At 33.8% G+C, this 26,618-nt stretch overlaps 1 protein-coding gene across 1 annotated transcript; it reads right to left on the bottom strand.

The window, feature by feature from the left end:
* Positions 1-6,018: 6,018 nt before the first annotated feature.
* LOC134533049 (probable ATP-dependent RNA helicase DDX47) lies at positions 6,019-24,856 on the bottom strand. The gene is made up of 9 exons (XM_063370225.1): positions 24,664-24,856; positions 24,473-24,566; positions 21,097-21,261; positions 19,204-19,370; positions 15,162-15,398; positions 12,399-12,622; positions 9,423-9,555; positions 7,968-8,096; positions 6,019-6,318 (listed from the first exon to the last, which is right to left on the bottom strand). The coding sequence occupies exons 1-9, from the start codon at positions 24,853-24,855 to the stop codon at positions 6,175-6,177; spliced, it is 1,485 nt and encodes a 494-aa protein (XP_063226295.1). The 5' UTR covers position 24,856; the 3' UTR covers positions 6,019-6,174.
* Positions 24,857-26,618: the final 1,762 nt, after the last annotated feature.

Consider the following 26,618-nt stretch of genomic DNA (forward strand, 5'->3'; position numbering starts at 1 on the left):
CTGTCTGGCTACCTGTCTAGGTGTTAAGCTAAAGTAAACACCATACCCCCTCCCACCCAGCAGTAAAAAAAAAAAATCAGCAAAGTAGTGATATCAGATGTGTAAGAATAAAGAACTGTACCAGCAGTACTAGTATTAATACTTCCAAGAACAAAACATAGACTTCTGTATTCCAGTGCCAGACCTGGGCCATTTACTTCTACGATGGCATAATATTTTGAATAGCCCTCAGGCCCTCTGCAGAAAATATTAATTATAAACTCTTTCAAACAACATTTTTAAACTGATCTGGAACTTAAATTTTGACAATGGATTTTCTAACTGAACTTAAGAAATTTTGGTATTTTCTCCTGGTAATTTATCCTCTGGTTAGTTTTATGAATGCTTACAATTAATTTAGGTGAAATTGTGTCACCATATGAGGCAATAAAATCTTTCCTTTTCCCATTATTAACAATTTTTTTTACCAGAACACTACAAATACAAGGAACATAAAAATGATATGGGTTGGAACGGGGCCTTAGGTGTTTGCCCGGCCCTGGAGGGCCCCCTCCTCCCCTGTATTAAGTTTTTTATACAATTTTTTTATGGGTAAATTACTGTAAAATACTGCAGATTAAAAGAATTATCAGACTTAGTTAAATCAATTTTTTGCTTAGCTTGAGAGTTCTAAGAAAAGTCATTTGCACGTCAGGTTTCACAGCAAGAGCGGCTACAGACCTCATTAGTTTTAGTTATCAGTGAAAATATGTACATTAATGGAATGAGAAAAGGAATAATTAAATTCAATTTATAATGCTGCTAATAACTTTTTGATTTTGAGTTTTCATCATTACAAACGTTTGTAATTTGTTGCCTCTTACGACACTACACCATAATTAGATCTTTATCATTCATAAAACTAACCCATGCATAATTTAGAAAGAATATAAAAATTTCTTGAAATACACTACGTAAAACAGTCATCAAAAATTTAAATCCCAGATTTGCTTAAAAACATTGTTTTAAGGATTATTTTTAAAACTTTCTTAGTAAAAGCTTCTTGAAGTATATTCAGGCCCCTCTCCAAAATATAAGGACCCTGCAAAGTCTAGGGCTGCTACTGCTTAAAGGATATACACAAGGATGCACCACATAGGGTAAAAATAATCATGTGTTATCAATGTTATCAGATCCTACAAGTCACTACTTCTTGGAGCACATTCGCACCCTGAATTGGCCATTATTGTTTTATTTGCAACTAGCAAGAATGTAAACATCAAACCAAGAAGCATCTATGTTTTAAAGTGAATATTCCAAAATGTAAGTTATTCCTTTACTACCTACGTGAGTCATTGCGGAATCCTCAACCTTCAACTGGCAAACAGTGTTCAGTATAAATTGACATAATTATTCCTTAAAATTCTCTTTACCTCGCATTGGTTACAATTAAATCTACTTGAGGCAAAATTTGGCGTAGTGAATTCTGTCCACCACTGTCACAGTTGCCCTTTTGAAGCCAGGTATGCATCTGCATCATCTGCAAAACGGTCCCTGGACCGCATTGATGAAATAAGATGCTGTCTTACTTACTGTGTTATATTATTGTTCGTTATAATGACGACTGCCAATCAGCGTTAATTGCTATTGCAATAATGGATGCTGCTGTTTTCCTGTAAGAAAAAATACTTTTGGGCTATCATGCACAAAGTTTACTTCCTCCTGGGTGGTTAAACTTTTCACAGCATTTGCTCATTTGTGGTTGTTTTATTTGTTCGTATTTGCAAGATAATTTTTTTTTCTTGATCCTGCTGACATTCTTGAACAAATAATTAAAATAAATGGAAAAAAAAATTTTTATACCATCAAACACAAAAGGAGTGACTGCCACTTGTGTTTATTTGCTTGACCCATCATTGTCTTGTCTGATAAGACTGGCGTTCTCATCTTTGCTTCCCTCAAATGCACAATTTTTAATGGCAAAAGCATTACTCTTCAAAGCTGCTGGTGGCTATCAGTTTTATAGTCTCAAAATAATACACAACAGTTCAGTTTATATGCAACTTATTACTTATTAGTACTAGTTCCATCTATTACATAAGCTGTATTGATAGCTTTCTAAAAAAATCCATTTTTGATGTTGGAGCCATAAATATAGTGTTATTTTTTACACTATCTGTCATTCACATCACAATAAATATTTATTGTAAAGCTAGTTTTTTTTTAATGCCAGAATAGCATTAACTCAGTTGTTCACAAAACTACATGCATAGAGATAACACTGCCACAGGAAGAATGTCAGCTGCCCATTTTTCCTTGTCCCAAATGATGTTTGGAGACAGCTTCACCGATATTTATCAAGGCACATTTATTTACATATTCACCCCCTAAAAAACTTCATTATTTTTGAAAATTACTACTATATTGTGATGTAAATTAAGAGCTAATATACATTTTACGGGAATGTAGATCATTTAATTTTGTTATTACACTGGCAAAAATAAAAAACAGTAGAATCTGTTTATTATGACTCTGCCTATATTGATGAACCGCCTATTATGACGTAATAACACAATGAAATTTGGTTTTCATATAAAATTCTTTGTAAATAAATAGGATATAATGACTTTGCTTACAGTGACATGTCGCTTATTGTGACCCATTTTTAATAAATTATGTCCGGTTATAATGACAGACATGATTCTTTACACCTTCGGCAATGTTCATTAATTCTCAATGACTTGGCACGTGGCTCGTTTTTGTTTTGAACCTCAGTGAGTAATTGACAGTTGAAGGTCACGCATTGTTGTTTGTGATATCCTGTGGAAAAAATGTCATCTCAATGCTGTAAAGCATTTACGATTGAGGAGAAAGGTGCAAATCTCACAAGGAATTTGGCGTGGGTCATTCGACAATCTCAATGATTTTCAAAAACAAGAACCGGATTAAGTAATTTTTCAATTCAAATGTTTTGAAACTGAAGAGGCTTCGAAAATCGCGACAAGAAAATTTTCATCAAGCATTAATTCAATGGTTTAAATTCACGAGAAACAAGGGAATACCTGTCAGCGGCCCTATGCTACAGGTAAAGGCAAATATTTTTGCCACGTGTTTTGGTATTCTCGACTTCAATTGTTCTGCAAGCTAGATCAGTCGTTTTAAGGTTCAACATAACATTGTGGCGGGAAAAATTGTTGGTGATTCTTCATCTGCTCATCAAAATTCAACAACAAACTGATTAATGCTGATGAAACTGGACTGTTTTACAAATTAATGCCAGACAAAACTTTGAAATTTAAAGGTGAGAATTGTAGTGGAGGCAAGTTGTCGAAAGACGGAATAACTGTCATGGTAGCAGCAAACATGAGTGGCACAGAGAAAAAGAAATTGCTCGTTATTGGAAAGTCACAAAAACCAAGATGTTTTAGCAGTGTCAAATCGTTACCTGTCGATTATGCTAACAATCGTAGAGCTTGGATGATGTCCGAGCTTTTTGAAAAATGGCTTCGAAATTGGGATCGTGATTTGGTGAAGAAAAGAAAAAGATTTTATTGCTGGTTGATAATTTCCCGGCGCATCCAAAAGTTACTGATTTAAAGTCTATAACACTTGCTTTCCTACTACAGCCAAAGGATCAGGGAATAATACGATCACTCAAAACTAATTTTAGAAAAAACCTTGAGCTTAAAATGATTAATTGTCTTGATGCTAATGAAAACAACTCTTCTACAAAAATAACTGTTCTAGATGCAATTCTGATGGTTAATGATGCCTGAAATAAAATGTCACAAAGTACCATTCACAACTGTTTCAAACATGTTGGATTCATTGGAAACCACGACGGTTTACCTGTTCAAACAGAATAACATGAATATGATGAAGAAGATGGCGTCCCTTTATCTTTGTGGTCACGAAACCTAAATTCAGATTCTTTAGCAACACCGGAAATGTGGGAAGATTATGTTGACATCGATAGTGCTCTTCTCACATCCGAAGAACCCACCGATGAAAATATTATACAGAACATTAATGCTAGGGAACACCTCGTCAGTGATGGGGAAAGGGAAGAGGAAGTTGAGGAAGCACCATTACCTACCGCAGAAGAGGCATTCAAGGCTGCAGAATTATTATCACGATTTGTTCATAGCAATATTGAAAATGATAGTAATTTGACAATGGCGATGTCTTCTATACACAATAGTATTAGTGACTGTTATTACAATAAAATGAAAAAACAAAAGCAGACGAAAATTACAGATTTCTTAATTTAAAAATGAAAAATATGTACATATATGTATCATACTTGTACACGTGTTTATATGCTAAGTTTCTCTATTAAAATACAAAGTATTCACCTAAAAAAGTTTTTTTTTCCCACAAAACGCTTTGTATGACGTCCGTTTATTATGACGTGTTTGTCAATTCCCTTCGATGTCATTATAAACGGATTCCACTGTACTATAGTTTTTGTGCAAAAAAGCAGTGCACCATTGCCTATACTGATGTTTTCTAAATAATAATACTGTTCAGTATGCCTGTACGAATGTTTAAAAAATAATAGTTTTTATGTATATTTTATTTGATTTGACCTCAAATACTTTGAAATAATGAATATTCAATTCCTTACGAATATTTCACATAACATACCAAATGAGTTCGTCATACACCAACGTTTACTGATGAGGTTTAATCATTTATGCATTATGAAGTTAACTCAGAATCCAAGTAACTTGACTGCATCTCTGACACATGGAAATATCACTAAGTATGGTAACATAAACTAGTGTAAAAAAGATAACCAGGAACTCTACAAATGGGTCAAGTGTAACATTTGGGGGGACTGCCAAGTACATACCTACAATATTGCTGTGGTTTACTCCACACTCCCGTTAAATCAAAATACAAGAAAGTGCTGTTTTTTTTTTTTCATGTTATCAGCCAACCTTTAGTCTTGTGAGATGAGAAAATCTGCGGCAAAGATAGTGGACAAATTGTATTTGTGTATTAAACTTAAGTACGTCTTAATGTGACACTCATAATTTAAATTATTTTATTATTTTATTTATAATTATAGATGCACATGTGCCCTAAACAAACAGCAAAGTATGAATATACGGTGAGTCAGGTAACAAAGTCTACACAAAGGGTTGTTTCTTTCTATGTGGAAGAAGATACATTTTATACAACAATTTTCAAAACTATCAATATATATGTAGCAGTAAAGTCACATTTTATAATGGAATTTTTACAATGTCATTACAAGTGAATGACATTGTAAACAAATTTAACTAACAGAAAAACCTTTTATTAACAAAAAATAGAATAGAATATGTAAATCAACAAAAAAATAGCATCTATATATAGCAAGTGCTCATTTTTCCGGCCCCTATCTATCCAACACCAGTAGCAGCAGACTAAAAAATTTATTTGTAAAAAAAAAATTTAAAAAAAATGGTGTAAGATTACAAATGAAATTAGCAGAAATTGTGGGTATATACATTGCTGAACAAAAAAACAAAATTCTTGACTGCATGAACACGAAAACTCGTGAATAAAACAGGTTCTGGATATGAAATGAAAGGTTGGTTGGTTAGGTTGGGTTAAGATGGGTTAGCTGCATTTAAAAAATATGTTTTAGTTCATAGTTTAAATATTTAAATAAACAATTGCCATATAATTATTGTAGCTGATTTAACCTAACCAACATTTCACTTTATATTAGACTAATATTCCTGAAGTTGTTACATGATATGAAAAAAAAAAAAAATATTTAATGTGATTCTATCATTCTTATTATTCAAAATTATTTATTCGTATTTTATTTAAACTAAAATACTGATATTTGCACAGGCCTACTGTTACGTCAACTTAGATGGTAATTAACTTGTAATTAATAATTAACTATGCTAACAGCCACTCTTCTCTAAAATTAGGATTTTCTTTGCAAATCCTTCAAAGTAAAACCCCTCTTCCACCGTCATCTTACTTATAATGGTAAATGTGCAGAATGCAGGAGACTAAGAAATAAGTTCACCCACAAAATTTTCTATTTTCTTTATGGTACCAATTCAATCAGGCACTGCTTAATCAAAATGTGTGCATTAAAAATATTTACATTCTTGAACAAGCATTCCATCATGAAACAATTTCAGTCGCAAACAATCTTGAACATAGAAATAACAAAATTAAACAAGCTTATTTCCTTCTTCGTTTCTGACCAGACTTCTTTCCTTTGAGCCTCTTGCGGACACCCTGAGAGTCCTCCATATCGTCATTGTCATCGGCATTTGAGCTCTTGCGCTTCCCATTTGGTTTCTTCTCATCGCGGTCTTTCATTTCCTGGAACAACATTTTATTAATTTATTTTATTGGAACTTAATATATCGTCAACAAAACAGCCATTAGTTTTTTCCATTACTGCTGTGAGAGATAGCTATGATTACTTCTGTGTTCAAATGCAGAGTATTGTTTATATTTTTGATATTGCTTATAAATATTTTTATGCCATTGTTATGAGATTTGACTTTGAAATGCTGTAAATTGTGCATTTTTAATTACATACATGAATTTGCAGAAATCAACTACTAAAAACTGTGTTACCTTAAAGACAACCATTTAGTAAATAAAAGATTGTTCTGTTGTATTATCATTCTTTGACTACACCACAAGGTTCTTACAATAGGTTGCATTAAGATGAGTACTAGGCAATGATTGTCGACAGAAAAAGAATTTTGTTTTGTGTTTTTAGAGTTTATATGATGCTTAAAAAATAAAAAATCTAAAATCCTCAAAGCATATTTAAAAAAAGGGATGTTTAAGTTAATGGTAGGTATAGGAATCTATTGGTGCTATATTATTGACATTTCAGACAAGGAATAGTCTCAAGCAGTGTCGTCTCAAAAGGGTTATTTTCTGTATACAGTAGAACCCCTGTCATACACTTTTCAACGGAGGGCACAAAAATGGTGTATGATGCGGGAAAGTGTATGAAAAGGGAATGGCAATAATAAAAAATTTTTCCAATCTAGCATACCAGCACAATGTCAGATTAAACATAAATACATATGTGTAAGTAATTGCATTATATTAATGAAAGATATGAATTCATCATTATATATACATATAATAAAACCACCAGAAATGTAAAATACTGTCCATAATCAAGTAAAGCTGACATGAGAAACAGTGGCCTTACAAAATGTTATGAAGTCCTTTCTTGGAAGGGGAGAAAAGCCACCAAGCCTAAATTAGAAATTAGAAAAAATAGGCTATTGTAAAAAAAAATCACAAATTTTTGCTTGTTTGTTTCATTTTACAAACAACTTTATGCAACAGAACAATTTTCAATAAAATGTTAACTTGAGAAGCGTAAAATATAATACAATCCGATCGTAAGAAAACAATAACAAACGGGTATATTCAGTTCAAAGATTAATGAATGCACAAAATATGAGATCCGTTCCTTGGTCAAGCGCTTGCACACTTTTCATCATTGCTAGTTTGCGCCACTAGTCTCGCTTGATGCTGGCCATAGATGCTACTAGCGAAGTGCACAGTCTTCCTGATACTATCCATATCTATGGCGCGATAAAGTTATTTTCTTACCTTTGCAAAAGTAAACAATGAACTTTTTTAAAAAGAAAGCATTAAAACGGAGTTTATAAGGCGGAATATAAAAAAAAATTGTGAGTTTTAGGGCTTTTCCGCTTCGTAAAAACGTATGAAACGGGAAATTAATGATTTTATAAGTGTATGATCCGGGAAAGTAAACCATTGTAAATATAGTACTTTCGGCGGGACCAAAATTAATCGGCGTATGACACGGGAAAACGTATGAAACAGGAACGTATCATCGAGGTTCTACTGTATTTACTTTTAAATTATAACGTGTGCGAGTCTAGCACTAAACAAATTTTACCAGTAAATAAACTTTATCCTATCTAAACGTGCACTAATTACAGCAGACAAACACGGAACACGCCACACACCATCTTAGCAGACCGCTGAGCCTCTGCGACGCGCTCCTGGAGTATCATCACTTCCTGCTCCTCCGTCTTGTAGAGCGGCAGCTGCTTGCCGATGAGGTGCTCTATCCGCTGGTAGAGCTCCACGTCGTACTGCCACACACAGAACATCTACAGTAGAACCCCATTATATAAGGCATAAGGAAAAAAAAAAAAAAAAAACATTACAAGCAGGAAAATGCTATACGTAGGAAATATCAATTTAACTTGTCAGTGTTTGAACTTTTTACCAACGGACTCACAGATGGGATAAGCGTTCGGGAAGTTAAGATTTAAAAACTATTTTTTTTTGCTCTTATTGAATTTTAGAAAGCAAACATTATAAGCAGGAAATGCACCATTTGTGCAACATTATATGCAGGAAATAAAAACATTATCCTCATGGAGCAAATGTTGGAACTTAAAAAATATGATATTATAACATGATAGGCAGGAAACATTAAAAGCAGGAACATATAAAAGGGTTCTACTGCAGTTACTTCATGTGTCACACATTTGCACAAGACAAACATCCCCAGCAGCACAAGTGTACAAAACATGTAGTTTGTCGTGGTCCTAGAGACATGGGTTCTTTTTTTAAGAGTACACAGACATGCTATAAGAAGTTTACTTTCTCTATTTAAAACTTTCATTTATCACTTTAAAAAATTATAGACATTCAAGGAATCAGATTTATATTTAATTCTGAGAAACTTAAAAGTTTAAAACTTAAATTTAAAATATTTACTCCTAGTTGAACATGCGAAAAAGTTTTGTTTTGAAGCTGGACAATGTCAATGTAGAGCTTCCAAATTTCACACACAAGCACACATTTCTGATGGCGAGATACACACTGTGAGACAAAGACAGTTCAGCAAGAAGGAAGACTTTGTCTCCTCTGCAATTGCATCTTTAGGTGCAACAGAAAAATCAAATCTGACCAAAAACTTGAATTTACTATTTTCGAAGCATAGGTATTTATTTGGAATACAGAACTGAAGGGAAATTAAACATAAAAAAAAGGGAAAAAAAAGTTTAAGTGATTTGCTTTTATATATAACTGATGAAATAATCATACAAAAAAAATATATTTTTTTAATTTATAGGGGTACTGAATTAAATATGGTATTGTACATCACAGTTGAATCCCTTGAACTACACTATTCTTGTTTTACTCTAAGTGTTGGGCTAAAATAAAAATTTCAACATTCTGTGACAATTGAAGATGGTGTTTGTAAGGAAAATGAAAATCAAATTTTTCTTATTTCTTTATTTAATTGAGAGACAACTAAATGTAGAAGTTGGTTGGGAACAAAGGCCTACATCTGTTTGGTAATCATGAGACTTTTACCAGCCACAGAGAATGCTTGCAGAGTGGAATACAGTCACCACTCATCTTGCACCTCACAGTCGCACACAGCTACTATCGCCAACACTCACCTGAGTAACAAAGGTGATGGCCTTGCCGGAACGGCCAGCTCGAGCCGTCCTTCCCACCCTGTGGATGTAGTCCTTGCTGTGAGTGGGGATGTCGAAGTTTATCACAACATCTACGTGAGGAATGTCCAGTCCTCTGAAAATTGTTCACAAATGTGCACATTTCAGGCCAAGCTTGATACTGCCATATAATCATAATAAAACTCCATTAAGAAAGTATTTATAAAAAATTGAAATTATTAAAATGTATTTATATGTAAAACTGTTTGAATATTTAATAAGAGAAATTAATTTTTATTACTGAGGAAAAATTCCCAAAAATAAATGATGATTCAGTTATATGTACCTCTAAAATTGCTGACTTTATTAGATTTAGGCATGTGCGAGAAAGACTTTTTTGAATTCGAGACGAGATCGAGAAAGCAATTTAAAAATTCTCGAGAATCGAGTCGAGATCGAGAAATCTGTACTTTAGTTAACAGGATAATATGAGCCAAAAAAGTAAAACTCAATAATCTGACAAACATACATAATTATTCAATAATTTTATCAAGTATCCACAATTGCAATTACAACTTTACCTTTACACTCAACAGTTTATTTGCCTACTGTCGTATGTAAACATACGTTATTGACTCCATAGTCTATACAGTTTCCTTGAGCCATGGACGGTACTTGATCATGAAAGTCTGAACATTCACCACTATCGATATGTCACTATCGATACGGATCGCAATTTAAACATCATGTTGCTTGTTATATACTGCTGGCCGTGTGTATAACCTAAGGCCATAAAACAAAATGCAATCGCGGAAGAATTCTGCAGTCATGTTTATATTTTTATTTTTTTACCGTACCGTTTTACGTTGATACTTGATATTGATACCGAAAATGATTTATTTTTAACTTTAATGTTTGTTTTATTAACGGAAAATAATAATTTTCTTCTGTAATTTAATGTGATAACCACAGCACAATTCATTGTTTACGTTTACCGTTTCATGTAGTGACTTGTGAACGGAAGTTGTTCGTTTTTAACTTTTTAATAATTTATTGTGTATACTATCGTAACAAGTATATTTTATTTTATTCGATCTACGTTACGTTGAAGATATGTTAATTATTTCAACACGCAACGCAAAATGCTGCCTCAATATATTATATTACCTAACCTATTTCTTGTTTACAAAATTCTCGAAAATTCCGAGCCAAAAAAATTATCTCGAGACGAGATCGAGGAAATTTCTGTCTCGACTCGTTCTCGATGATGCCGAGACTCGCACATCACTAATTAGATTATAAGAAAAACTTTTTTTGTGACTTTTAAGCTCAACAATGCCTTATATTCGCTGAATTTATTCAATGTTAAGATGATTCACCAAAATTTTGAAAACAGAAAATGAGGTGTGGCTTACAATATGAATTACTTCCTACAGTTACAAGCAAACTCCTCAAATTTATTTTAAAAAAATAAGTATAAACATACAAAATAAAAAGAGCAGCAAGTCCCATCATACAGACAAAAGCAAAACCTCTTAAGTGAAATTAGCCAAATATGTACCTGTGAGCAAAACATGCTCAGTAGCACTAAAATTTAGTGCATTTTATGTTTATATGTAAATTTTTTCTGTTAGAAAAAAATATTGATTAAAAGAAAGATGCTTCTTAGAATCGTTTGTGACCTAAGATTCTAGTAAATATGGTACTGACCTGTGATTCTGCACATTGGAATGACTCGCAGTTGGCTGGCTAACTAAAATGGGTTTCACAATTCAATTCCAGGTCCCAGCTGGCCAGGTATCTCACGGAATGAGATTGTACCAAAGTAGTTGCCATTGACTGACTAAGCTAACACACACATGTCTTTTGCACTATACTATACAGCCAACCACTACGATCCACTTCCTCTAGTCTCAAGTAACTAACTACATATTAAGCATGCCTTGATTGGGAATGTGGGAAAACTATTATTTTGAGTGAACGTACTGTTACAAGTATACTAGAAGTAATGGTCGTGAGGCAATCCAGTGAGCCAGCTAGCCAGCCAGCTGGCTCGTTAGTCGTTAGCCTGTGGGTGGGGTCCATTAGCATGATAATCCTAATCGGATTTCCAACGCCTCGCTACCCCCCTTCCTCAACACTTTCTCAATGAGACTGGAGAGTTCTCTGCGACTCTGGAGGGTTAAGCACGTTCCCAAGCCCCGCCTGCATGAAGTGTAATAACTAGAATGCCATTGTTCTGGGTGATTCGGAGATAAAAAAGGCGACACCAATCTCCGAGGCAGTTAAGTTAAGTGAAGAGGGTGAGTGACCCCTTAGTGAGCAAAGGTGGATGACGAGCAACAGGCTTTGTGTGCGAAGACTGGTGCATCGGGGATCGAAGCATCCGGGACTGTGGTGGGTGTGCGACGGACGAGTGAGTAGAGCAAGGCAGTGCGTTGGGACCGAGGTAAGAGACGAGCAGTAGGAAGAACCACTGTCGATTCAAGCTCCAGTGGGGAAAGTTTAAACTTTCAACCAAAAGTCTGTGTGTTTTAATTTAATTAATTATGTACAGTAAATTAAAACCAAAACTCTAATTATTTGGGCTGTCCTTTTAGAACATGTTTTCCCATTCGTAACAGTACATACTGGCCTAGTTCAGTTACTGAACATGTCAATACAATAGCATTTTAAGTGTGGCGATGAAAATGTTGACGACGAAGGTTGTTGGAGAACTTGGAAGCTACATTGCTTGCAAACTACTTGTTTTAAGGACCAAATTGTAGTAGCTATCTTGAGCGAAGAGCTAAAGTGTGTCAAATGATACTAAAAAATGTTATATTTTAATAATAAACAGTGGTGATAGCTGACACATGCCTTACAGAAATAAATAAGAAATTTACGCTTGTGTAAAGGTGAAAACATACAACTCTGAAAAAGCAGAAAGGAAAGCTGCTAGATTCCACACGACAAGATGTTAGGAAGGATAATCCTCACCTGCTAGCCACATCCGTGGATATGAGTATGGGACGTGCTTTAGCGCGGAACTTGGTGAGGGCAGCCAAGCGCTTGTTCTGGGACATCTGGCCGTGCAGAGGGACGGCCATTAGCCCGAGGCTCCTCAGGAGCAGAGCTGTGCGCATCGTGTTGTTGCATGTCCCACAGAAGATCATGAAAGAGTTCCCCGCCATCTCGTTGAGTATGTGCACCAGGTACACATCCTGGAACAATTACTGCCAACCTCTACTGCCTGCACTCTACATGAGAGATGACGTGCTTTTCAGTGTCATTTTGGTTTCATTGCAATCCACCAATAAGATCATATCATCATACAGAGAATACAAACCAAATACTTTAATTCAAACCTACCATACAGCAAATCTGTATGTTCAATATTGTATGTACTGTAATATAACATCAAAGCCATGGTGCAATTTAAAGCACTTTTACAGATTCACATTTAAATAATAAAGTCAATGTAACCAGTGCATATGTACACTGACAACACTGTATGAATAACAAATTAACAGTGCGACCTATGTTAGGTTTCAAGGTATGCTATGATATTTAAAAGTAAAATACTAAGATATTCTGTCCTGTCATTGATATGTATTTCACAGTTGCTGTGCTGTTTTAGTGCCATTTTTTTGTTCTCAGTAAAAGGGTCAAGATTATATGGTGAATTGCGATCAAACCGAAATATCTATCACTGAAAAGTATGTAAACACACCCTGGTAATACCAAAATGCCAGTCAAATCATGAAAATAAGCAGTATTTAACCAAAACTTTGTCATGGATACCCCTGAGGCCAGGCAAGGGAACAAAACCGGCGGAGGACTGGGAAGTACAGTGAGCGCGGGCAGCAGCCAGTGGACTTCGAGCTCGTCTTACGACTACGCGCACATCGGAAAAGTCCTGATGCCTCGGTAAGGAACGAGGCACCGTGAACCTGTCACGCCCTGAGATGTCCGTGCTAACCACGCCCTTGTCCGTGGCACACAGGACTTTGCTTGGAATCCGGGGCATATCAACATAATTGAAATCACAAAGAAAGTTATCTCATAATGTTTAAAATTCAAGGAAGGTCATTATTTTTATATAAATTTTGTATCAAAGTGCATAGATTAGAAAAATATTTGATCATATGTACCATTATGAATCACTTTTAAAATACAAATTCTTCAAATTTATTTTTTATTTACCTGAAAGATATGTTTTAGACAAAATTATTACAAATTATTTTATTGTAACAATTCAGCATGTCAACATTACACTACTATGGTTGGAAATATCACAAAAAAATAATTTTTTAAAATAAAAACAATAACACCAAAATCTTCTGTTTTAAAAACAAACTTGGACTAAAATAAAACCATATAATTTTGTCTCTATCAAAAGATCATTGCCGTACTGTCATTTTCTCATTGAACATGTTTTAGTACACAATTCCCATCAAAATTGTTGTTACTGTAACCAAGCTAAAAATATTCATAACTTATTTACATGGAAAATAAAATTTGTCTGGGTATTATGCACGGGATGGGAGGGAGTACATGTGAACAAATAGTGCATTATTACATTATATTGAAAGTGCAAGTTCTACATAGCAACATTAAAAAAAAAAATTATGATTAATACTCATGATATGGTCATACGCCAAAATTAAAACTGGAGTCGTTAAAAGTACTACAGTAGACATTCTATCCATGTATAGTAAGATTAAGTTAGTGATGATAAAAATTTTAAAAACAGTTTACAGAAACACAATCAACAGAATTACCTATTAAAATTATTGTGAAACTTAATGTAAATTTAGAGTTCCATGTTAGAGAATATTCAAATGCTAGAAACAGCATCTATAAACTGACCTCAGTGGCAGGCCTGGTTTAGAATGCTTGTTTACAAGAGGGTAGCAGACACACATGGGTGACGAAGAGATGCAAGAAATCAATGGTGAAGGTTTAAGTACTAGCTACAGTATAGTCCAGCTAATCCAATTGAGCTGTGGGAGCAACATTAAATACTGAATATTTTGTATTTTATAAATTAGTTTTGATGTCTTGACCAAAATATCAAAATGATGTGATTTTGTGCTCTTTAAAGCTAATAGACTGTACTACAGTATACATCCGCAGAAGAATCACTGCTTCATATACGTCGCACCCGTAATTTTGTGCAAAAAAAAAAATCTAACATTTTCACAGTATGGGTCGCAGCACCATTTATCTGTCTTCACTAAAGTTCTGTGGATACAAGTGAAGTGTTCCTTTTCTCAGCATATTGCACAAACACTCTTGCTCCCTCTGACTGGCTTGCCGTCACAGTGCAGCAGACGTGTCACTTGTCGACACCGCGACAGGTTGGGCGGCAGAGACGGCACATGTACAATAACTGCGCTGTTCACTCAACTTCACGCGACTTAAGAGATATTTTGTTTAAACCATCGATACTTGCTCGGGAGTTATATTTATTAGAATCCAACATAGGTTAGTTATTTACGCACATATTCAACCACACAATAATATATATTTTTTTAACCCAAAATTCACAAAAGAGTCACAGTACATTTTTTTACACTAAAAATCAGAATAAAATATGTGATCTATACGCAGGTAATTTCGGTATGTGATAACTTAATGCTTACAGGGATGTATTTTACTTGACGCTATTGCATTACGGCAATTACTCGACTACTCCGAAAATACAGTAATCCGAACAGGTCTCGGCTGCCAGTGAGTTAGCGCGAATGCGTGGCTGACCTTGAACTTGACCGGTATGAAGACGTAGTACTGCTGCAGCTTCTCGACGGTCTGGTACTTGGTGGACACCTCCACCTTGACGGGGTCCTTCAGCGAGGCCCGCTGCAGCTTCTGCACCTTCTTGGTCATCGTGGCTGAGAAGAGGAACGTGCGCCTCTCCCGGGGCACCACCTTCAGGATCTTGTCCACCTCCACCTCGAAGTCCATGTTGAGGATCCGGTCGGCCTCGTCCATAACCTGCCGGCGGCACGGCGCAGGCACACAGCGAGTAAGGGCAAGCCAAGTAAAATACATGTGCAGAGCACCACAAACAGTACTTCCAGAGCACCAGAGCAAGTGTTCCCAGTAATGGAGTAAAACTTTATAACAGTCTTCCAAATGACATAAACAAATCAAAAAACTAATTTAATCAAAGAAATTCTAAGTAAATGCTTTTATAAGGTTGATGAGTACCTTAACAGTCTTCCAAATGACATAAACAAATCAAAAACTAATTTAATCAAAGAAATTCTAAGTAAATGTTTTATAAGGTTGATGAGTACCTTAACAGTCTTCCAAATGACATAAACAAATCAAAAACTAATTTAATCAAAGAAATTCTAAGTAAATGCTTTTATAAGGTTGATGAGTACCTTAACAGTCTTCAAAATGACATAAACAAATCAAAAACTAATTTAATCAAAGAGATTCTAAGTAAATGCTTTTATAAGGTTGATGAGTACCTTAACAGTCTTCCAAATGACATAAACAAATCAAAAACTAATTTAATCAAAGAAATTCTAAGTAAATGCTTTTATAAGGTTGATGAGTATCTTAAAAGTCTTCCAAATGACATAAACAAATCAAAAACTAATTTAATCAAAGAAATTCTAAGTAAATGCTTTTATAAGGTTGATGAGTACCTTAACAGTCTTCCAAATGACATAAACAAATCAAAAACTAATTTAATCAAAGAAATTCTAAGTAAATGCTTTTATAAGGTTGATGAGTACCTTAACAGTCTTCCAAATTACATAAACAAATCAAAAACTAATTTAATCAAAGAAATTCTAAGTAAATGCTTTTATAAGGCTGATGAGTACCTAAGAATCAATCTCAGAAATTTTTTTTTACTAATATATCACAAGAAATAGATCAAAAAAAATCCTCAAATGCCTAATGCGAATGCCATTAAATCTACAGTATATAGTCATGTTAAAAAAAATTACGATTTATATAGATTCAGCATACTTAGGTCATTAAAACAAACATTAAAAAAGTTAAAATTTCCATCACCACAGTTAATAGTTTGTATATTATTTTATTTTTATCTTATATTCAGATTTCAGGGGTTGATTTAAGGTACTTGTATTTCAGGATTGAATTCAATAATATTGTGATCCGACCCATCACTAGATTTCAGTGTATTTGACCAAGTTATTTTATTTAATTGTAATTATGTGTGATATTATAAAACATAAGTAGTATAAATTTAATAGTTAGCCATAGATATAAGAGAAATAAATTTCAGGTACTTAAAGGTTTCACATTTTATAAGAAAAATGTTATGTGTAAACATATATGAGAATTCAAGTAAATATAAGCAATAACATGACCAGGTGCTTCACGTGAGAAAATTCAGATGGACAGCCTGCTACTCTGAGCAGGATGCCTAAGTTTTGCATTAGTTCACATTAAAAAAAAAACTTTTATAATTGTGGTTCTTCCATAACAATTGTGTTTTGCAAGTAACAGTACATGTTTAACTATCAAATAGCTTTCAAAATATTTATCAGAATTTGTATTAGTTTGAAAATTGTACAAAAAATATTATATTGTCAGCAAAGGCAATATACACAATCAAAATGAACAACCCCAAAGCCTTTTTTTAAATTAACTTTCACAACATACTTTTGGCTATACAGCAGAACCATGATTAACCGAGCATGTGTATGACCATTTGTTTTCAGCCTGAGTCATGCTCCTCACACATGCTCTGCTGACAGACTACTGTACTGCCGGACTGTTTGCCTTGCTGTACTCTTTAATCTGCTGTTTTATCTGTGCACTTTTTAAGTTTTTGCCGAAGGTGACGTTGCTGCTGTTACCAATGAAGATCTTGCCGTGATCATATCATCAATCTTGTTTTGCAACAGTACCAGTACAGTGTTGAACAAGAGGAGTCAGATGATGAAGAAAAGGAAGAAGACGAAAAGATCAGCCACTTTGCAGCGAAGGATGCGTTCGAGACTGCCCTCAAATATTTGGAACAACAGTCAATCACTACAGCTATAGATATATTGTGGGCAAAGAAGTGGCGTGATGCAGCAGCAGTCAATATTTAAGAAATTGGAGAAAAAAAATTGTTACACTTTTTTAAAATAGATTTTCAGTATCTAAAATTTTGTTTTCCTTTCTCTTTATTAGAAATGTACCTAATTGGTTTTACTTAAATTTTATTTATTACATCATTTAGAACACTGTAAATTACTTGTTTCATTCTCCTCTGATTATCCTACCTTTTTAGCGTTCCAACCACCCCCTGGTCAAAAAGTGATGGTTAAAAGAGGTTATAATGTACATCTAACTAGGTATTTCCCATACAACAGTTGGCACTCTTGAATCCTGTATTATTTGGTTTAAGGGATTCTGTAAATCATTGTAATTTATATTAATTTTTCTTTGATATTTACGTTGAAACTCTATTGCTAGGAGAAAAATTTCATGGTTTTATTATAAGGTCAATTTCTTGATTAAAACATGAGATTTCTATGTTAACGTTTACCACTCCCAACATAAGTTTAATTGTCATGATGAGTCAGGTGCGAATATCAATAACAATACAATCATGAAAATTGTTTATGGTAAAAGCACGCCAGAAGAACATATAATTTCTATACAGCAGTTAGGTTTAGAAATTATAAAAATTATTCCAAAACGATATCAACCACGATTTTATTTCACAAAATTGACTAGTTACTCTATAAGCAGCATAGTAGAAAAAAACAAGAGAAGCAGGCTCATTATGCTAAAACATTCAAAACTTTTAACGTAGCAAAATAAGATGCAAGTATATTAATACAGTCAAACCTCAATACCACAAACCTAAAGCAACCATAATTTTTACACTTTGAAATATAGAAGTTTGTATTAATCAAACTACTAAAACATTAAATCATAATTTTTTTCAATAATTTTTAAAATCAAAATCAAATAAAGATAAAAAATATATTTTTTTTTATTTAATACATGCGTAACACACACACAAGAAAAGGATCTGCTCTAAGGAAACTTGCAAACAATTTTATACAGCACAAAATGTACCATATTTACACTGCTGTAGACGACCAGCACTACCCCTTTTGTACCCAATAAAAAAGGCTAAAGCACATAAGCAAAAATCAAGAGAAGGGCACTAGGGTAAAAATCAAAGGGAAGTAAGGTATGACAGTGTGAGGGAAAAGGGTAAAGGAGGGGCGGGGGCTAATAGGGGGAAGGAGAGGCTAACGCTAAAGTACAGCGACGTCTTTTTAAGTTGCGTAGCTCAGTCCCATTAAAATCATTAATAATAAAAGCATATCTAGAATAGAACTACTTAGAAAAATATCAAATAAAACAGCAAATTACTATGCGAATGAAAAATGTGCCACAGTCATTAATGTAAGCGTGTTACTGATAATGGATCCAAGGTGAAAAAATTAATATTAATATTTTACAATCCAATTAGTTCCTACATTTTGGTACCAAATTCATGCAACATAAATTACATTCAATAAATTTACCACAATAAATTTTTTGTTATTGTTGTCAAACTGCTGATTGATACCAGTTTTTAGTTAAATTTTGTTGTTAAATGGTGTATAAACTGCATTTTGGTGTTAAATGTTGCATTAAATTGCCATTTCAGTCTTAAGTGATTCACCATATTATCTTGTCCCAATATATTGCTGTTCAATAACTTGGCTAGATCAAAAATCCTATATGTCGGTGGTCCCAAAGTGCCTGGTTTGAGAACCTTTAATGTACCTGTGTAAAGCATGCCAACTGTGACGGCAGTAATTACCAGGAACTTGAGAGCACGAAGGTTGAAGCCCTTGGTGTTCTCGAGGTGGTCGACCAACCGGCCCGGCGTCGCTATGATGATGTGAGGCTTCTTGGCCAGCATGAGGGCCTGGGACATCATGTCCATGCCCCCCACGATCACGGCACACTTCACGCCAATGCTCGCACCTGCACCACGCACAACCGTCAGGGAGCAAACACTGAAACAGTCCATTAACACATGGTGCAACAGTCAGGGCCGGATTTGGGGGAGGGCAACCGGGGCGAAAGCCCCGGGGCCTCAACAAACGGAGGGCCCCCACAATAGACACTTCGGAAAAAAAATCTTTCAAATTCCGACAAGTAAACACTAGTAAACATCTTTTCCTTTGATATTATTTTTTCACTGTTTTACCTTTACCTACAGTACTTTGTACATACATGATTATATTATTGTTAAATATTAACAGAAATATTCATTAACACTAAAATTTAATTTCATATAATTCTTGTCTCCGATTATATTTATGTATGTTTTTTAAATACTAAGAGAATCTACTTGATTTCACAATAAATTATTTATTGAAAAACTCGACTGTAAAAAATTGTTCATTTTATTTGGAAAATAATTTGGGGCCAGGGGGCCTCCGCTCCTCTGTTGCCCCGAGGCCTCCAGACCTCTAAATCCGGCCCTAGCAACAGTTCAAGTTAATTCACCTGTTTGATAACCGAGCTTCAACCATCTTCCATGCAATCCATGAACATACGGGTAGTGTGCATTTCACAGAATTATGGTAAATACTAAACAGAACCGAATGCAACCTACCAAAATGGGTTTGCTTATTAAGGGGTGCATTTGTGTTGGTGAGGCAGGATGATTAGTGTGACGCTCTCAGAAGCTTCTCGCGTTGTATTGTCTCTAAGCGAACCACCTGCAATCTTCTCGTCATGCATAGGTTAACTAAAAAATTTGAGCAGTAACCATAACATTATGTGCCGGAGAAATGAAGGTAAAAATGTAATGTAAGTCCCTTGAGTGCTTTCAAGACTCTGTACCGAATGTTTCAAGCCTCAAAATTATTCTAAAAACTGTGTTTCAAACCATTTTCACTCACCTACAAATAAGTTTAAATACAAATTAGGAAAACAGGTTTATCCATCCGCCCTCAGCGCATTCTTAAATGCTTTTTCGTAAACATACCCACTTGGATATATTGAGCAGTTTTCAAATTGTCTGGGTTCTTCTGAGGCTCTGCACACCGTATCTGCCCAGGTAGCCGGGGCCCTTAAAATTTCACCACTTACCCTACTAAATTGCTGTGATAGAACACAACTTATAGACATGCACTTGTAGATCTACCCAAAGCTACATCTCCATATAACTGTTACTTTTTGTCCAGCATAGGTCCACCTGCAGGTATATTGCTGTCCCAACTAGTAGTTTCAAAATATATCTGCAAAGTGCATATAAATTTAAAATACAGTCAACTCTGAAAGGCTTTAGAAAGTTAAGGCTTTGTAAGCAGGAAAATTTCTTGGAAATGTTCAATTTCATGTACTGTATTTAGAAGTAAAATTAAAAATTATTGAAGTTTATTGTGCAGGATAAAGTCTTAAATGACTGTAAACAAAAACATATGTTCAGAGTTGGAATAAATTTTGGTATAGTTAGGTTTTTAAAAAATGTTTTACATTTACTGAATTTAAGAAAGCAATTGGTAAAGTTAGGTTTTTAAAAACTTTTTTTTTGCATTTATTGAATTTAAGAAAGCAAACATTATAAGCAGGAGATACACCATTCATGAAACGTTATAGACAGAAAAAAATACATTGTTCTTATGGGGGAAAGTTTGCACTTAAAAAAATGTTATAAGCAGGAACATTACATCAGAACGTGAAAGCAAGCCATCCTTACCGAGTGCTTCAAACTGCTCGGATATCTGGAACGCCAGCTCCCTGGTGGGGGTGAGGATCAGGGCGAAGTAGCGCTGTGGGTTCTCCAGCAGCGCCTGGAGGATGGGCAGGGCGAACGCTCCGGTCTTGCCCGACCCCGTCTCAGCCAGGCCAATCACATCCTTGCCTGCAACACCAGGTGCAGCCACAGGCTCTTAAATCCAGCACATTCGAGACCACAGCCATGCCGGACAAGCCATTTTGCCGGATCATCGAATGTCAACACAACTTAAATGGGAATACCACAGAAAAATTCTAATTTGCTAGGGGGGAAAAAAAATCAAAATTCACAATATAACAAAGAGAGTATAAGGCAAACAGTCTGCTCATGTGGTCTTGGTAGTACTGTTCTTATAATATCTTTTTTTTTAAATAAGTCATAATTTTCCAATATTTATAGAGAAGAGCACAAGTCAAAACTTCACTTACACTCCTTTATACTGGAAACCTATAATTAACACAGTAAAAAAAATTTAAAACAAATTATAAAAAGCTGCTCTACAACAAAAAAATACAACTTTAATGTTTAAAAAATCTGTCACGCTTCCGTAACCAAATGTGCAGATCCATCCAAGATATATCTTATCTCCACAGGGTTTAATGAAAAGAGGAAGTTAAAGAGCATATAATAAAAGTATTTTCGGATTTTTAACATTTTTTTTCCGCAAATACTGCTAAACTAAATATTTACCTCAAATATTTTTAATGGTTGCTTATGAATTACCAATTTTCAATGTAGCTATCCTGACCTAACCAATCATTTACACAATTTTACAGAATTTTTAACGTAGCAATACTAACCTAATCAACCGTCCAAACTATTTTAAAGTAGCTCAACTATTCTCTAATTTCACTTTCACAAAAATCTATGAAATATGAAAGACGAAATGGACATCTTTTATGCTTGTATTATCCCGTAACATGTGCTACTGAATTGCTCGAGCAAGGCAAACTTTCGTAATCTTCTGTGAACTTCGCAACTATTCGGGCATTAGAATGCACTTGTGTGGACTGGTTGCTACGCTGAGTTATAATTCCTAAGCAACCATTAAAAGTAATTTTACAGTATTTTTTAAGGAGCTACACTAACCTAACTATCCGTTCACAATATATCAAAGTATTTTCAATGGAGCTAACCTAAATGATCATTTTCACAATGTAACAAATTTGTAATATTTGTACTGGACTGTTGTGAATATTCGGTTTGCCGATTCTGTGATTATACATGTATAAGGACGTAAAAAAAAAATGGTGACAGCTGCACAATGCATAGGTATTATAATGTAAGCTATAAATGGTGATTTGTCAGAAACCAGCTGGAATATAAAGAAAGTGTTATCAAGGTAAATAGAGGAACGTTTATAGTTTTCAAAAAAAAAAAAAGTATTTTCTGAACTATGCATATTATGAATTTCCGAAAAAGTCGCGACTTAAGATAATTACTATTGTAAATAATCAACAATAAATTTGAGTTACCGATTTTTGAAATGGGTAAATATGTTGTTGGGCGGTATTTGCGAAAAAAAAAGTTAAAAATCTGAAAATACTTTTATTCTATGCTCTTTAACTCCCTCTTTTCAATAAAAGCGGCGGAGGTAATAAATTCCAAATACTTTAGGAGATATCGAATTTTTAAATTTCATCATATGTAGTTGAACGGTATTTGCGAAAAAAAATGTTAAAAATCCGAAAATACCTTTATTAGATGCTCTTCAACTTCCTCTTTTCATTAAAAGCGGCGGAGATAAGAAATTCCAAATACTTTAGGAGATATAGAATTTTTTAATTTCATCACAATTATAGCAGTGCGTTCATGTGGCTTTCACATTGATTCTGGTAAATATTTACTTGGGCGGTATTTCCGAAAAAAAATGTTAAAAATCCGAAAATACTTTTATTCTATGCTCTTCAACTTCCTCTTTTCATTAAAATCGGCGGAGATTAGAAATTCCAAATACTTTAGGAGATATCGAATTTTTAAATTTCTTCATATGTAGTTGAGCGGTATTTGCGAAAAAAAATGTTAAAAATCCGAAAATACCTTTATTATATGCTCTTCAACTTCCTCTTTTCATTAAAAGCGGCGGAGATTAGAAATTCCAAATACTTTAGGAGATATCGAATTTTTAAATTTCAGCACAAAACCAGGGCATTCCTGTGGCGTGCGTGCACCATTGTTTCTTGTTTACGTACGAGTATCTATTTTTTTATTGGATAATGATGTCACGTGATTGTTCGTGATAGGCCAGAATTCAAATTAACCAATACGTGATTTACTTCATTTATTGTTTAAAACGGTGTTTAATTACCGCCTCCAACTTAGGTGAGTTTTTAACGTTTCTAATTTTAAAGTCTTATTTTTTATTGTTGCGCAAGTAATAAGTAACAAAAAAATTTTACGTGAGTTGTTTCTGTTCATCCTTTGTCCCAGTTTGTTAGGTCAGGTCAGTTACATTATAAATACTTTGAAACTAAGCCTACATTAGAAATAATATGAAATTATTTCAATGGTTCTTTAGTTTTAAAGTATTTATAATGTAACTGACCTGACCTAATCGACCATTTTCATTAATTAGGCATTCACAAACACACGGCAAAATAAAAAAATGGCGACGGTCGAATGATAAACACAGGTCTTGTATGCAAAATAAAACGGCGATATCTCCTAAAGTATTTGGAATTTCTTATCTCCGCCGCTTTTAATGAAAAGAGGAAGTTGAAGAGCATTTAATAAAGGTATTTTCGGACTTTTAACATTTTTTTTCGCAAATACCGCTCAACTACATATGATGAAATTTAAAAATTCGATATCTCCTAAAGTATTTGGAATTTCTTACCTCCGCCGCTTTTAATGAAAAGAGGAACTTGAAGAGCGTCTAATAAAGGTATTTTCGGATTTTTAACATTTTTTTTTCGCAAATACCGCTCAACTACATATTTACCTTGAAATGTTACCTAACTTTTATTCTTTGCTTGATTTATCAAATAAAAAAAGAATAGTATAAATTTATTTTGGGTCTGCCATGCTGCAGCAAACCTGCATAATCCTGAACACCCAATTACCTGCAAAGTTTTAAATTTTTTTAATAGTTTAACAAAATAAAAGAAAAACCGTGGGACAAAATGCACATGTGTTCAAAAACGCATATTTTGTAGACAAAGTTGTGACGTGATTCAATTTTATACATAAACATCTGTATCTAACCAACTTACGTTATATATTGGTTTTAACCTGTTAATAATAAATAGGTGTGTGTTATTGTGTCATTTATAAAACAATATAATAGCAACGATCTAAATTAACAGCATTAACTGCAATTATTGCAGCTACCTTTTACCTTTCAGAGCAAGTGGAATGGCTTCCCGCTGAATTTTGGAAGGTGTTTTCCATTTTATTTGCTCACAAGCTTCACACAGCACATCCACAACACCCTAAAACCCACGAAGAGTACAAAACAGAACACGTGCTGAATAACAAACCCAAAATACGTGATTTACAATTAAAAAAAAGCATATTAATATAGCTAACCAAATCTTTGAATGTGATTTCCGGACTGTCGTCATTTAAATTTTCAGCGTACTTTTTATCATCTTCATTTTCACTGCTATAATCGGTATTATCATTTTTGTTTACAATACCAGAACCTACGTCAGCCATCTTCCAAAACACCAATACAAAGACTATATAAAAGAAAGACTGGTAAGCCAATGCTTTTTCCATACACCTAGATTGCGACTTTCCTGCTACCTACTGGATTCCTATATGTACTGGCTATGTATTTATACTAGATATCTCTAAAGTGCATTAGCTAAATAAAATATCTGCGCTAACAACGATCCAGTGGGACTTTCAAAAATACGGCGGGAAATTTTAATATACTTATATAAATATTAATGAAAAAATATGTTTTTTAACGCTGTTAATACTATTTTTAGAAAGAGTAGTTCCTACAATCTTTAAATAGTATATAAAAAATAATTGTACACAAAAATTGTAAAACTATTGTCAACATACCGTACGAGGGTTGTCTGAAAAGTGTAGACGTGATCTGCGTGTATCACTTGAATTGTAGTTTTCAAATTGATTTTATTAACAATAGACTTGTATTTTTTTTCCCCCTGCTATTAGAGTAAACAAACGAATTTAATCTTCCTCTGTGTACAGCACTGTATTTATTGCTGAATGAATTGCGTCAATGTTATTTTTATGGGATGTTTGGTTTTTTTTTCTCCCTTATTCTGTAAATTTACAAAGTTTACATAGTTTTAAAAGTTGCATAATGTGGTTACATTATGCTCAATAATAAACAATTTTTCTAAATACACATATACAGAGTACCATCTCAGTTCCATAAAAAAAAAAAAGTCCTGTAAACCTTGTTAGATTTTTCACATTTTGTGTTTTCCAACTTTTATATGCCTTATAATACGAAAATGAATATAATTTTTAATATGCTTAGGCTTGAACAAATCCAATTGAACTAATTGAAAGAGTGTAAGATTTTCCGTCAGAAAAACTTATCAATCTTCAAAGAAACTTAAAATATTAGCCTAAATCGGTTCCAACATATGAAAAATAAAAAATAAAAATTATATTGTGAAAAACTTTGTACATTTACTGGGTTTTAAAACAAATACCTACAACTCATGAGAAAAATATATATATATATATATATATATATATATATATATATATATATATATATATATATATAATGGACTTTACATTATATATCCAGATGTGAAAATAGTGTTGTAGTAAAGTTATAAAATGATGATTGAATGTTAGAAAACGCGGTTTAAATCAAAATTTCTGGAGGGAAGGGAACGGATAACAACTGTTTATGAAAATAAATACTTATTTTAATTTCACAGAAACCAAATTGGAACTTTATCATAGGAATAAAGATAAAGGTATTCTACAAGTTGTTTAAAGATTTGGTAGGCTACCGCCAATTTTATGGTCTAAAAATATTTTTGGAACATCCGTCGGTACTTCCACCCTTCAAATAATAGTAGGTATGTAACTTTTGAAATAAAATTTTCAAGAAAACTCGTAAAAAGTTACCAAATCATATTTTGCAAGCAGTTTATAAATCGCGTGTGTTCTGCAGCTCCACAATATTTAAAAACGTTTACAATGTTCGTATACAATATATTTTTTAAGCTTTTAAACACCGGAAAGAATTAAGTAAAAGATATGGGGATCTACTTCATTCAGAGTACCTCCAAGTTAATAATAGTAACACTAGCCAAACAAGGTTTACTCTTGAAAGTGATTTCAACTAAGACAAAATTAACTCGCAAGTTGTGAAATGTATTTCTAATAAAATTATTTCAGTTCACAGTGGGCTATCCATACGCTCAGAATCGAAACCATACAAACTCACCACTCGTGATCTGAGATAAGCCTATACGTGTCTTCAATACCACGACCAAACGTATAATTATGGGTTGACAAACATCGCAAAAAGACAAAAGAAC

Source organism: Bacillus rossius, chromosome 6 (assembly GCF_032445375.1).
Source record: "Bacillus rossius redtenbacheri isolate Brsri chromosome 6, Brsri_v3, whole genome shotgun sequence".
NCBI lineage: Eukaryota > Metazoa > Arthropoda > Insecta > Phasmatodea > Bacillidae > Bacillus > Bacillus rossius.

Coding starts and splice junctions, on each gene's coding strand:
- LOC134533049 (XM_063370225.1), bottom strand. CDS start 24,855: ATGGAAAAAGCATTGGCTTACCAGTCTTTCTTTTATATAGTCTTTGTA. Junction 19,371..21,096: donor CGAGCAGTTTGAAGCACTCG/GTAAGGATGGCT, acceptor TGCGTGGTGCAG/GTGCGAGCATTGGCGTGAAG. Junction 12,623..15,161: donor TCATACCGGTCAAGTTCAAG/GTCAGCCACGCA, acceptor TAATTGTTCCAG/GATGTGTACCTGGTGCACAT.